Source organism: Myotis lucifugus, unplaced genomic scaffold, assembly GCF_000147115.1.
Source record: "Myotis lucifugus unplaced genomic scaffold, Myoluc2.0 scaffold_217, whole genome shotgun sequence".
NCBI classification, from domain to species: domain Eukaryota; kingdom Metazoa; phylum Chordata; class Mammalia; order Chiroptera; family Vespertilionidae; genus Myotis; species Myotis lucifugus.
The window spans coordinates 389,478-404,045 of NW_005871265.1; the positions used below are offsets into that span (position 1 = coordinate 389,478).

General features: G+C 47.2%; 1 protein-coding gene across 1 annotated transcript in view; it reads left to right on the forward strand.

Annotated features, from left to right (window-relative positions):
- Positions 1-14,568, forward strand: part of DIP2C (disco interacting protein 2 homolog C) — a 173,695-nt gene that overhangs the window by 150,503 nt on the left and 8,624 nt on the right. The window contains exons 33-34 of the mRNA XM_023761777.1: positions 7,497-7,558; positions 13,050-13,107. Of these exons, the coding sequence (XP_023617545.1) occupies positions 7,497-7,558; positions 13,050-13,107 (120 nt within the window). The remainder of the gene's footprint in view (positions 1-7,496; positions 7,559-13,049; positions 13,108-14,568) is intronic.

Below are 14,568 nucleotides of genomic sequence, written 5' to 3' on the forward strand. Positions count from 1 at the left end.
GCCAGTCAGTGAAAGAAAAATACCACATGAGCTCACTCATTTATGGATAATAAAAAAACATTATAAACTGATGAACAAAAATAGATACAGAGGCAGAGAAGCATCGAACAGACTGTCAAACTACAGCAGGAAGGCTGGGGAGAGTTGTGGGGGAGATAAGAGATCAACCGAAGGACTTGTATGCATGCATAAAAGCATAACCAATGGACGCAAGACACTGGGGGCAGGTGGTTGAGGGCATGTATGGGGGGGAGGGGAGGATGGGGGAAGATCAATTGGAAAAAAAAAGGAGACATATGTACTACTATTTGTAATACTTTAAACAATAAAAAAAAAATAAAGGAAAATAAAGTTGGCCTTGTCAGCTGATAAGCTGCAAGTTCTTACAGCCGAAAAAAAAAAAAGAAAAAGAAAAATATACACGGTTTTCCCTTTGGAGCAGGAGCTGCTAATATATGTGAAATCGGTGAATGGATGTGTTTGTTTCCAGTCGATTTGTTGCTTTATGACAGTATTGTTTTCTCAGTCGGATTGTCTGTCATCCTTACTCAATGGGCCTGCAGTTTGGCTCCAGGAGTTTTAGCAGAGGCAGCCCTGTTAGAAGGGAGGAGTCTCGACCTCTGATAAGACGAGGAAGGGAGCCACATCCAGGCGATGCGGAGTTTACAGGCTGTGGTCTCTGGCAGTGTTTTGTGAGGTCCGTGGGTACCATCTTCCAGAGGGTTCTCTGGTCGGGGAAAGGCTGAGTGAAACAACTGACATGTTTTCATGACTGAGAATGAAACGTATCTGACACATGAGAATGTAAAGCTATACAGAGATAAATTAGGGTGTGTTTTTTTTAATTTTGCTTTGAAGAATAGTCTTCATTGATGGCACCTGAACCTTTCACGATCCAACCTCAAGCTTCTCTTCCCTCCTTAACAATCTGATATGAAACGACAGTGTCTGCCGTAGAGTCATTCATGCTTCCACTTCCTGACACCCCGACCCGCTGTTCTGGCCCTGAAATGGGCTGCCGCCATCGTCACGTGGCGGACGCCGCTTCTTTTCCAGGTCTCCTTTCTGATCCCTGCAGCTGGACGTATCTTCTTCCTTCGACTTCCCATGGCCCTTTGTCTCTCCCACTTTATACTTTCTAGCACGTTTTATAGGGTGTCCCAAAATTCACACAAGAAGTAATTTTGATAGAAAACACAGGTTTATAATTAAAAATTGTAAATTTTTTATTGATTCATAAAGTATACAGTATAGGGTTATGTATGGAATAGCACATCGGGTAAATGGCCTCCATGGCTTTGCTGGCTCATACGCAAAGCCGTGGTCTTCATTGGTCTTCATTGTCCCTGCTCCTGGGCCATAATTGGTACTTGGTAATGCTTATCAAATTGAAGGGATTGAAATCAAAGGGCAACCGATATTAGAATCTGATTCAATAAACCAAGTAAAATTAGGCTTTTATTTTTTGTTGTTGTTGTTAATGCTCACGCAAAATTCAAATCTTGCGTGAATTTTGGGGCACCCTATATAAATACTTCTATACCCCACTTCCGGCCCTGTACTCTGTGAAAAGCTGTTGGAGAACTCGGTGTCTCCCAAAGTCAGTCACTTATTGAAGTGATCCATTTCTTGGAAGTCCTGAGTGCAGTCCCTGCTCCTGCAAACCTCACATGAGAGAATAACCCTTCAGACAGGCCTCCTGTGTGAAGGGGGTTCATGGCAGCACTGAATTTTCTCGGGAAAGAAGCACAGGGTGAAGCTCAGCAAGTGGACGTCCACCATGTCATTGGTCACACTTCCTTGTGATCGGAAAGCAGGGTGTAGCGCTCCTCAGGCTTCCCCCAGCATTGGCATCTCAGACAGCCGGTCCAGGCTGCACCATAAAAACAACAACAAAAAAGGCATTCACGCTCAGCCAAAAAAAAAGCACACTCTTCTTTATAAGTGTATTGGACCCTTCAGTTCTAGGCAGCATCTAGTGTCTATCCCCCACAGCTCATGGTGGGGGAGTTCAGTCATTTCATTGTACAATGAGAGAAACAGGCTCAGAGAAGCGAAGTGAAGCTTTCCTGATGGACAAAGCAGGGAGCTAAGCAGCCACAGAACACAGTCTCCCTGCTCACAGACTATAGAATCCAAGCAGCCAGTGCTTTCAACAAATCCAGAATTTTGCAGCTTTGTTAGGTGCCAATTCTACATTGTGAGTATCCAATGAAATAACAGCTCTGTAAACTTCCATTTTTGCAAAATTGAACTGTGTGCAGGCAGAGTAGCCTGTCTTCTGGGTTTTTGTTTGTTTGTTTGTTTGTTTAAATATATTTTATTGATTTTTTACAGAGAGGAAGAGAGAGGGATAGAGAGTTAGAAACATTGATGAGAGAGAAACATCGATCAGCTGCCTCTTGCACACTCCCCACTGGGGATGTGCCCGCAACCAAGGTACATGCCCTTGGCCGGAATCGAACCTAGGACCCTTCAGTCCGCAGGCCGACGCTCTATCCACTGAGCCAAACCGGTTAGGGCCTGTCTTCTCTTTTTAACTGTTTCCTTTCCTCTAACATTTTAAATCAAAATTCCTGTTTCTGTGTGAGCTAAATGGAGTAGTTCAAAGACACACATCTCTGTGGGGAATGTGCTGTGAAAGGCGGGCTTCCCTCTGCTGGCACTGTTGGCGTGGAGTGGGGTGTGGGGGTGCAGGGGACACCCACCAGGAACGGCTTTGTGCCCAAGCCCAGAGCAGTGCTGCCATGACTTCATGGCACCTGCTCTCGTGCTGTTATGCGAAACCCTGGTGTGTGTTTCAAATAAGCAAAATTTATGAAAAATGACGAATATATCATTGCCAGGTACACAAATGGGCAAATATAAAAATTTAAATTAGACGCTCTTAAAGATAGAAAAGTAGAAAATGGTGGCAATGTCTGTGAAGCTGTTTTTTCAGCTCTTGAATCTTGGAAACTGAGTGACTTGTTTGCCCAGTTATCATTTTGAGACAGGAATGGCCACATCAATTATTTTGACATGGAGTCCCATGTCAGGGCTTTGGGAATGGACTCCTAACACCGTGTGGATGACTTGGACTTTTCCTGAACTATTGGCATATTGTAGACTCTGCAGAAGAAAAATGTACAAGTACGAGCCATTTGTTAAACGTAGGAATGACATTTCCCAGCATCTTTAGCTATTAAAAAATGACTTTAAAACGATTTCAGTTGCTTGGATTTATGACAAAAGTGGACATTAGAAAGATCAAATTAATAACTTCTGAGTTTAATTGGCTTTAACATACATTTCCCTTAGTCCTCTTAAGAAGTGTCACTTGTTTATTAACCTCTGCCTATAGCCACAATTACTCTTCTCAGAGTATAAGCTGGAAGGTCTTTGGTTCTATTCGATTTAGAAATTTACTTCATTGTAACAGAAAAATTAGCATCCTGCTCACCAGCGGAAGGGAGGGGGAAATGGGGTCTTCTGTTTTCCAAAACAGATTTCATTTTTTGCTCTATTAGGAAAAACCTTTAAGCCACCTGACACAGAAACTTTGTTATTTTGTAGAAAAATAATGATTCGTTTATCTGAAAGAAAAGTTTTATTGTGAATAGCTGTGTAGAAATACAGTGGGGCCTAGACTTACTAGTTTAATTCGTTCGGAGACCGAGCTCATTAAGGAGCTCGTTAACTCAAATTACTCTATCAACTCAATGCAAAAAATCAGCCGAGAGACAGCTGGTATCTCAAAAAACTCGTTAGTCGGGACACTCGTAAGTCAAGGCCCCACTGTAAATCAATAGTAACAGTCAACCTTAAATTTTGAAATTCATACAGTGAAAGAGAAATACAGCCATTCTGATGAGGAGAGGTAGACTCATTGATTGTTGAAAAAATCGGAGGCTCAGAGGGCGATGTAAATCTTTAGTAATTCTCAAAATAAAATGAATAGTCTTAGTAAGACTTCCATTAATTTGAGCTCTCAATTCATTTTCCCCTCCACTGCTTTTAGAAGAGGGAAGTGAAAGTAGACCAGGTGCTGCTGGGTGTTTATGCTCCAGGGGATTGGTCACATTCAGCTGAAACTTTCACATCTTCTCCCACTGGTGTATGTTGTCCCAGATCATGGAAATTGACACTGGAGATCATGGGCCCCCTATTCTCAATTACCCAGCGTGTCAGTCATTCCACCTGGTAGGCAGCAGGAACCTTCTGGCAACTGAAATGAGCAGGAATCTGTTATGCTGTCATTGGTGTGCCCTCAGAAGCACGGAGGCGCTAAGGGACAGGTTTAGGACTGTGCAGCTGGGGATCTGTACCACCAACCAGCTGGCCAGGCACCACCATGAGCACATCTGCAGCCTGGCCCCCGTCACGGACACCCCACTGCCAAGGACGAGAGCGTGCCCCCTTGTGCTATGCATGGATGCAACTAATCAGCAGGCTTGGTTACCTACCCAGAGGCTGGCTTCCAGGAAAGCTGGGAAGGAGAGCACGGGATATTTTTAGTTACTATAGAGCAGGGGTCCTCAAACTACGGCCCGCGGGCCACATGCGGCCTGCCGAAAACATTTATCCGGCCCACCGGGTGTTTTTTGCCGCCGCTGTGTGCATAGGAATTTGTTCATAGTTTTTTTTTAAACTATAGTCCGGCCCTCCAATGGTCTGAGGGACAGTGAACTGGCCCCCTGTTTAAAAAGTTTGAGGACCCCTGAGGGACAGAGGCTCTCGTATGCAGCCAGGTTCCTAAAGTGGAGGAGTTCCCCCAAATACAGAAAGAGGGTTCAGATGCTCTTCATCCCATTCTTAAACGTCATTACCACCCCCACCCCCACCCCCCAAAAAAAACAAACAAGCATGATAATGTAACATTTACTAACCAATAATACATCCACCCTCTGTTCAAAGAGAACAACTGAAGCCTCAGCAGTTACTGAGACCAGTTTCCAGGTCCAGGGTTTCCGGGTAACGACCATTTTACCACAGATATTCTGCAAGCTGTAGACTAGATTGAACGTTCACCACCATGGACGGAAGGGAGAGGAAAGGAGGGGCGTACTCACTCATTCCTCCGTACGTTTTGGATGTCTAACTGTTGTATTGCTGCCCTTGTCACCTCTGGAATCCGCCTGGTACTGTGACTGTAGGGAGAGGGCTCGGTGGGGCCATACAGGCACAGCAGCTGCATCAGTCCAGGGGCCACGGGATGACTTCCACCCCTCCTGCATTTCTGGGAAAAACAGATTGTATCAAAGGACTTGGCCTGAATTGTTGCTTTCTGGAGTTTTACCACCATGCCAGTGTGGATAATTTAATGGGGTAGAGATGGGTACCAAATCACGGAAGGTGAAAAGAAACTGGAAGGAGGTGTCTTTGGGGTCAGCAGGCATGAGGAACTGGCACAGGATGCTGAGTGGATCACCTGTGAGCCTGGTGTCCTGGTGTTTGGTCCTGTCATGCTGCAGAAGTCCTTTGGCCTCTTTCTTGTACCTAATCTTGTAGGTGAGAAGTTTAGATGTAAAAGCTTCCAGGTTCCCTTCATTACTGTGATAGGAAACTTGGAACTGTTTCAATGAGGAACACTAAGCTTTATAATTCATACTCCTTCTCTCTGAAAAGAAAGGAAACTTTAAAAAGGTACCATGAAATTTTACTACCCAGTACTATCACTGAACCTTATGTGGTGAAAAAAAAAAAAAAAGAAAGAAAGAAAAATACTTGCATCTGTGTGTCCATGGCAGTCACCTATTACTTTATTCTGTTGCTTTGTGGATATGTTGGCATCATTTTAAGATTTTTTTTTTTAGCCTTTAATGGTATAGTGATTGATTTTAACAATTTCCATATTTGACATTGATTTTGATCTTCTTTTTACTTTGTTCCCCGCTTATTGCATTCTCCTCCCTCCCCCTTCCTCTTCTTCATCCCATTTTTTATTATTGGGTTGTTTTGTTTCTGTGTTTGTTGTGTGTCATTTGTTTTTGGTTTCTGTTGGCCTGGTGTCCTCTCCTTTCTCTTGTTCCCCACCTCCTGCTGCTGTAGCCCCACAGGCTGTGGAAGCTGGCCCAGCAGGTAGGCATTTCCTCTTCATCCACGCCAGTGCCTCCCACCCAGACCAACCTGTCAGCTTCCTGCAGTGGGACAGACTAGGAGTTGAGTGCACAGTCTGACTGGGGTTTACAGACCTCGTAGGCAAGAAGACGGATACCCAGGGCGACGTCATTCCTCAGATCCATCCAAACGTTGTGTGACGAGTGCTGTACTTTGATTCATTGCACAACATTAGTGACTTCTTTGCCATTTGGAGGCATCTCCGTTTTACTTCACTTTCTACTTTTAGTGACCTGTTTTCTGATTGTTCACTTATTAATTGGCCCTCTATGGTTACGTGTTTTGCATTACTTAGAGCATCAAACCACCTCTCCACTCAGTGCTGGTCTGTGACACAGCTCCACTCAATGGTCCCAGGTTAGAAAGAATGCTCTTGGCTTGCACTGTAGTAAGCTTCCAGCTAGAGCTGGCTGCGTGTGCTCTGTCCCTGGTGAGATCCCAATGACCAGGACTGTTCAGTAGGACAGTGTGTCTTTATGAGGGTGTCTTTATTTCTCTTTTAAAAAATACATAAACATGCTTTTGGTACAAGATTTAAATTCTCTCCTGAAGAATTTTAGTTCTTCAAATAAATTCTGAGGGTGCCCTCATTTCTTGGCCAATTTGTTTTAGGTTCCATCTTTTTCTATCCTGGGTATTGCATTGCCTTCCCAAGAAATGTACGTAGATGTTGGGCTTGTCATGTAGCTTTAGTGACATTGTTCTCACACGGACAGAGCTCACTGGTTAGAGGTCAACTCAGCACATGTTTTAAAGGGATTTATGGTACAAGTAAGATTTCTGGACCCCTGCGTTAAATCAGTAGCCAGATAGCTCAGGCCACAGACCACCGAGCGCTGCCCAGCTGACTAGCGGTAAACACACCACCTCCTTGGCCTACATCACGGGAAAGTAACCTCCTGCAGCTGGAGGGAAACCAAGACACAAGTAGAACTAAAAGGAACAAGATATCTCTTGTCTCTTCTTCCTTAATCTGTCCATTCCTGTACATGTTCTCCTTCAGTATCTTGAGCTCTAGATACTTGTGGACGCACCTGGTCAAGTATCTCAGCAAATGAAGCTTCATATCCTGACGGCCTGCTTTGGCAGGCAGACGTCTCAGCAGTTTCAGGCGTCTTTTCTTCAGGAAGATGTGTGGCGTGCCTCTTTTCTTACCTTGATAAGTGTGATTGGTAGTCAAGCTGCATGAAAGCCCACTGTTACTCTATTAAGTTCCTGTCGGAATTGAGGTTACCAAACTGAAAGTTAACAGGTATCGTAGAGAGTGGTGGTTTCAGTGATTTTAGATTTTGTTCCATTTCAGATGTCACCGACAATATGCTTACTAGCTTGTAGGAAACAGACCCAGATTCCTCCCACACATACACGTGTTAACCTCACTGTGTCCTTGCTTGCAGGGGACCTCAGGACCTGATCCAACCACCGTCTATGTTGACATGAGAGCACTGAGGCACGACAGGTAGGATGCACTTGTGATGTTTCCAGGCGTGCAAATCTCCATCTAGAAAAGGAGGGGCAGCAATGTTTACCTGCCCCAACCAGAAACGCCTTATGAATAAAGCAGTGGAGTGGGCAAGTCGGCTTGAACTCAAACTCTCTCCACATTGTGTTTTGTTAACATGCCCAATAGGCCAATTGACTTTTTGTCTTAAAATGCACATGGAGTCCTGGCTGGTGTTGCTCAGTGGTTAGAGTGTTGGCCCAAGGACCAAGGGTCACGGGTTTGATTCCCAATCAAGGACATGTACCTGGGTTGCAGCTTCAATCCCCGACCCCTATTGGAGCACATGCAGAAGGCAACCAATCAATGTGTCTCTCTCACATAGATGTTTCTCTCTCACTCTCTCTCCCCCTTTTCTCCCTCCCTTCCACTCTCTCTGAAAATGATTGGAAAAAATATCCGTGGGTGAGGATTAAAATTTATATATATATAGAAATTGCTGCACCATAGCCAGTTGTGATCAGAATTGTTTTTTCTAAGTTTAACTAGAGCACTTGATTCTTTTATTTGACCATTTCAGTCAGGTACCATTTTGCACTTCATAAAATAACATTTCTTTACATGAATTGAATTTTTTTGTAACCGAGTAGCCATGAAAAACAAAAATACAAGTCAAACCCACCGGTGTGTCTCAGCGTTTGAGGGTTGTCTATCTATGAACCAGGAGGTCATGGTTAAATTCCCAGTCAGGGCACATGCCTGGGTTGCGGGCTCAATCCCCAGTAGGGGATGTGCAGGAGGCAGTCGATCGATGATTCTATCTCCCCCTTCCTCTCTGAAATCAATTTTAAAAAATATCCTATATAATAAAGCGGTAATATGCAAATTGACCCCCACGCCATTACGCCGTCACAAGATGGCGACACGCACAGCGGGAGCAGGCTGGTGGCCGCTCTGTGCGGCTTCCACTGGGGTTCCTGTGGCCCCACGTGTGTGCTGTGGGGGCAGGGCCCGGCGGCCACTCTGTGCAGCCCAGAGGCGGGGCATCAGGGAGGCACTCCAGGACTCGGGACCGTCCCGCAGTGCGCTGGCCACGTGGGGCGGGACTCTGGGCAGTCACATGGCGCGGGGGGTGGGGAGGTCCCAGGTCTCGCGCGATTTCGCACGATGGGTCACTAGTGTGTATATACTTTAAAAATAACACAAGTCAAGTTGCCATTCTGTGCAGCTTCCTAAGCGGCCTTGAGCAAGAATGAAGGGTGGTGGATGATGTCAGTGCCCTCAAGGAACTTGGTAGTGCCCAGGGAAATACTACTTGCCTGCCTGGGCCTGTAGCCTTGTTTTAGGTCCTACTGTGTGAAGGGAATTGAAGAGGTTGGAGGCCATCTGTGGGAGCCCCTCGGGGGCTGAGGGCCACACAGAGGGCACCGGCTGCACTGCAGCAGAATCCCATCTGGGACATTTCCAAAATTCAGAAACTTAGCTTGGAACAGATCACAGATGAGGTATCTAATGCATATAAATTTCCAAATGTAACATCTGGGCTTTAAAACAAACCTACTTTACTCCTTATAAAAATCATTTGAAAATAACTTTATAACTTCACAAGGTGAGCAGTAGCTCCTGAAAGACCCTGTGTGGGTGACATTCAGGCAGTCGTGTCTGGCCTGGGCCTCAGTGCACAGGCACAAACATGGTAAGGCCATGGAGGTGAGAACTGCTCACCTTCGGGACTTGGAGAGCGGACTACAGGGTCAAATCCATTTATCTACAAGAATGGTTGTCATAAAGGGCAGGTGTCCGATTCTGAATTATGACTGCCCTGGCATGTCATGATGGTTGAGAGCAGGGACTTAGGGGATTTCTCTTTCCTGGAAAAGGACAGAGATGCGAAGGACTCCTTTCTAACGATGTTTGGACCCAGCCTTTTAGCCGTCTTCAGTGTGGCAGGTCTTCCTGTTGAGAAAAGTGAAATAAAATTGGAACCAGCACAGTGTATGACAGTGAGGTAATAAAATGTCAATATCAGACCAATATCTGCTCTAGAAAGAGCCAGGGGACATGAGTCCTCGGGAAAGCATCTTGGTGACTCATTAATTCTTTGAGCCTGGCGAGTCCATAATCCTCTTAAGGGACAGTGTTTTCCCTAATCTGTAAGTAATCTCCAATGCATGCTTCTCCCTAACGAGGTCACCCAATAGGAGTGGCAGTGCTTTGTGCACGGGGAGTTGCTGTGCAGCTGTGTGTTCTAACCGTTAGGAGCAGCAGCCATCACTGCGGTTAGTGGTAGCGCTGATTGAGCAAGCAGCCCAGCTCCCGCCGGTCACACAGCCCCCTCCGCCCTCCAGGCCGCGCCGAGGCAGCCTTCAGAACCCCCTGCTCCTGGTGTACTCGGAGGCTCAGGCGCTTCCACCAGCACCCCTCCCCCAGCCTTCTGGCTCATAGCGGAGGACGGCGGCTGGGAGCTGAGGGGCGCTGTCAGACCCCAGAAATGTTTGCTTCTCGTCTTCATCTTCCTCAGTGCTTGACTCAGAGACACCAAAGCACCCCAATCCCTGGGTCAGACGTGACAACAGCTTCTGTGCTTCCCATCCCAGAGCACATTCCCCAGGGGCTCTCAGAGGCAGGGCTTCCCCCACTGCCTTCTTCCCAGTGCCTGCACAGGGCCCAGCGCCGCCCTCTCCGTGCTGCCTCTCGCCCTGGCCCTCTTCCTCCGACAGCCTGCGATGGGAGGTTCGGACCTGGACCTACTGACCAGGTATTTCTGTCTCAGGCACCGGCCCTGGTGTGGCTCTGGGCTCCGCGTCCTGCCCCATCCTGCTGGGCCCCTTCTTCTGAAGGCGGCAGGAACCTCAGAATGGCTCTTTCCCTCTCCTGTTGGACACCACAGCCCAGGCCTCCCGTGGTGGGGGCCTTGCCCGCGCCTCTCCTGTTTCTGCACCTCCCTCCACTCTGTTGAAATTTTCCTCGTTGTTTCAAGCACAGCTCAAATACCGACTCCTCTGATATCCCCGTGGAAGTGTCATCCAGCGTCACATCTCCGGCATCACTTCTGACCTAATGACATGCATCAGGTGTGCCTGATGCTGTAGGCTCTGGGGTCTGATCAGTCAGAGTGCAGCTCTCCCCTCTCCTGCGGTCCTTGGACAGCTCCGCGTCCTCCTGCCCAGAGTGGCCCAGTAAAAGCAGGGGCCCGGGAGGTGCCAGCAGGGATAGGAGCTGTCCCGGGAGCCCAGTAGGCAGGAGGGCTGTGCTCCCCATGATATGGGGGGTGTCTTCCCCATGGAGAACTTGCCTCTCCATCCAAACCAGGTTTCCAGGGGGACAAAAGGGAGCCCGCCCTCTCTTGGGCCCCAGCGGAGAGGAGGTGAAACAGGAGAGCCTTTTAAGATAGGGACCCTATCTCTCTCGTCACTATTCTCATTTTAAAAATGGGGCTTTTGTCTTTGTAAGGTGAGCTGTACAGGCATGCCTCATTTTGTTGAACTTCACAGATGTTGTGTATGTGTGTTTTTTTAATCTTAGAGTTTATTGAATTCTTTTTTAAAAATATATTTTATTGATTTTTTACAGAGAGGAAGGGAGAGGGATAGAGAGTTAGAAACATCGATGAGAGAGAAACATGGATCAGCTGCTTCCTGCACATCCCCCATTGGGGATGTGCCCGCAACCAAGGTACATGCCCCCGACCATAATCGAACCTGGGACCCTTCAGTCCGCAGGTCGGCGCTCTATCCACTGAGCCAAACCAGTTAGTGCAGATGTTGTGTTTTTTACACATTGAAGGCAAGACCCTCCACCAACGAAAACATTGGGATTCTTTTTACTGCGACACTTTATTGTGGTGGGGTTTGGACCCGGACCTCCATGTCTCCAGTGTCTGCTGGTACTAATATTCAGGCACAGGTTCATTACTTTTCCCGTTGCTTTAGTACATTCACCTGGGAGCCCAGGGCACCTGCCCAATTACCACTTAATGTAGACAAGGTAGGCTTGTCAGTACGTGTGTGCCGTTTCCCTGAGAGGAAAAGGTTGTGTGAGCACGTGTGAGAGACAGACAGTAGGAGGGGACAGGAGGACCACTCTTGTCAATGCCTGTGTCAAATTGGTTTGATTTCTACCTGATTTTCTGCCTTTGTTTTTAATACCCCCTTTTTTTTTCTTGGAATCAGTGGGGTTTGTTTTTTCCCAGTTGTCTGCAGGTTGCCACGAAGGACATTTCTGCCTCACATATGAGGACACTTGTTCTGCTTCTGGACTAAATTTAGTTCCTATGGGCACCAGGGGAAAACGATGAAACTGTTTTGAGACTATTTGGAGATGACTTTGTTTTTAAAGTATTCTCTTTTTAAAATATATTTTTATTGATTTCAGAGAGGAAGGGAGAGGGAGAGAGAGATCGAAACAGCAATGATAAGAGAGAATCATTGTTTGGCTGCCTCCTGCACACCCCCTACTGGGGAATCGAGCCTGCAACCCGGGCATGTGCCCTGACCAGGAATTGAACCAGTGACCTCTTGGTTCATGGGTCGATGCTCAACCACTGAGCCACACCAGCCGGTCGATTTTGATTTTAAAATATATCTTTATAAGGCAAGGAATGCATTCCTCAAAACTGTCACTATCATAAAGGCCAAAGGCTTTGGGAATGTTCCTCTTTAACAGAAGATAAGTAGACATGACAACCAAATGCAAAATCTGGTGCTCAGCTGGGTCCTGTACTCGGGGGGGGAATGCTGTGAAGGCTACTGTTGGACTGATGGGCACATTTGGAATGTAGTCTGAAGATGAAAGCTTTGGATCAATGCTAAGTCACTGACATTGACAACTTCTGTGCTTATGTAAGAAAATGTCCCTCCTCTTAGGAAACGAACACCGAAACACTTAGGAGTAGCACTCCCTGGTCCTGTGGTAGGAATGTGAAGCCGGTCACAGAGGCCGCAAAACATGAAAAATGCCGCTGAGAAGGACTCCGCCAGCTCTGGTGGTGACAGCACCTGTGTCCTCCGCAGGGCTCACAGTAAACTACCATTAAATCGCCTTTACGCTGAAAAGAGTTTCTTTCCTGAAGGGAGGTTTGGATGCCTGGCCTGGCCAGTCCTCTCCTGGCTCAGGTGCGCCTATGTGCACCGTGGCTTTGTGCGGCTGCACCGGGGCCGGGGGCATAGCAGCTCTCGGGGAGGCAGTGGGTCCTCATTCTTTCCGTTTTCTGCAAGTGCTGAGTTGACGCCTGGTTTCATGCAGAAGCATTTTCCCAATCATTTCACAGGTTTGGGAAATGGGGCTTCATCTGCCTTCTCCGTGGCCTGGATGGGTGGCTTGTGCCACTTCCCACGGCGCACAGCGGCGCTCTGCCATCGGACCCCTTTTCCTTTGCCTTCTAACCTCCCTTCACACTGGACAGTGCACACACACAGTGTTCCCTGCTGCCGCCCGACACTGGCTGCATGAGGACAGAGGGAGCCGGGGTCCAGGAAAGACTCAGTAATCCCTCCGTTTCTCTTCGTAGAGTCCGCTTGGTAGAACGAGGATCCCCTCACAGCTTGCCGCTTATGGAGTCAGGGAAAGTAAGTATTCAAGGAAGAAGTATGCATTTCTGTGTACGTACGAGCCTCTGTGGAAGGGTTTTGAAATTTTAATGTTATTTTATAGAATATTGTTTCCACAATGTTTTTTTGAATGCGGTTTATCAGGGCTACGTATGGCCGTGAGTACAGAAACTCAAAGTAACAGTGTTTTCAGGGAGCTAGAGTTTTTTCCTCTCACATAAAAGAAACCCTGAGGCCACCAGGGGCTCTGGCACTTCTGTCTTGTTCTGCTCTTCATGGGCCACCTGCCCAGGGGCACCTCGGGGCCTACAGAGGCTGCTGCAACCCCAGCCACGGTTTCCACGTTTCCTGAGAAGGAGACAGGACAAGGAGGAGACCAATGGTGCAGGTCTGCGGGCAGCTCCCTGAGCCGCCTCCCTCTTAGAGGGCAGTGGCCGGCACGGGGTCGCACAGGCACACCCAGCTGAAAGGAAGGCTGGGAGCACTGTCCTGGTTCTGCATATCTCTGGGCCTGGCTAACAATTGGGGTACTGGTTATATGGACGTAGACAAAAGAATAGTTATCAGGAGACATCTAGTAGTTCCTGCCACCGTGGTTATGTTTCTTATAGAAATAAAGAACAAGAAACATACTTAAAGCTAAATGGAGACTTTTTTTCTCTCTTTTTGGCTGCAATTGTCAGATCTCTTCTCCACTTAATTCTAAAAGAGTCTTATTTTGCTTCTGTACTTTTTATAAGTCGTTTCTAACCACAGGAAGCAGTTCTCCCTCCCCCCCCCCGCAACCCACCCACGCAGCCTGGTGGACCATAAGAGAACTGAGCCGCATGTCACAGTAGCGACTTCAGGTGCAGGACAGCTGTTCCGAGAGCTTTTACCACAGAGCTGCCTGCTTTCAGTCACATGATGCTAAGTAGCTGAACCGAGGCACACTGCGTTCTAAATTTGCAGAATCAGCTTTTGCTTCCTCACTTTTGTGGTTTCGGTGGAATTCAAAACATTTCTAAGCTGAACTTCTATGAAGAAGGAAATGCTTAATATCGATGTTTTGAAATAAGGTGTTTGCCTGCAGGAGGAACCTGGAGGCATGTGGAGCAGAGATGGGAGCCCTACAGGTGTTCTCGTCACACTGCACCCGCCTGCACAGGCAGTGACACACCCTCCCTCACAGCTGGCCACCAAGGGGTGGCTTTCCACTAAGCCCTTCAGTGGTGCCTGCCACATTCCTGACAACCTTATCCCTGGGTTCCTTAATGCAGTGTCTACTGCAAGTGTTGCCCTTCATGCTCACGTGCCATGATGTGAAGTGTAATACTAAATATATTTGAAAAAAATAATTGAAAACTTCCTATTTGGTGTCCACGTAAGAAGCATCCAAACTTGAGAATTTCTGTAAGAGATTATTTGAGCTAAAACAGATGACAGTTTCTGGAGAGCGAAATCTCATGCTCCAGAGAATGGCAGCTCGCAGCGTCTTGT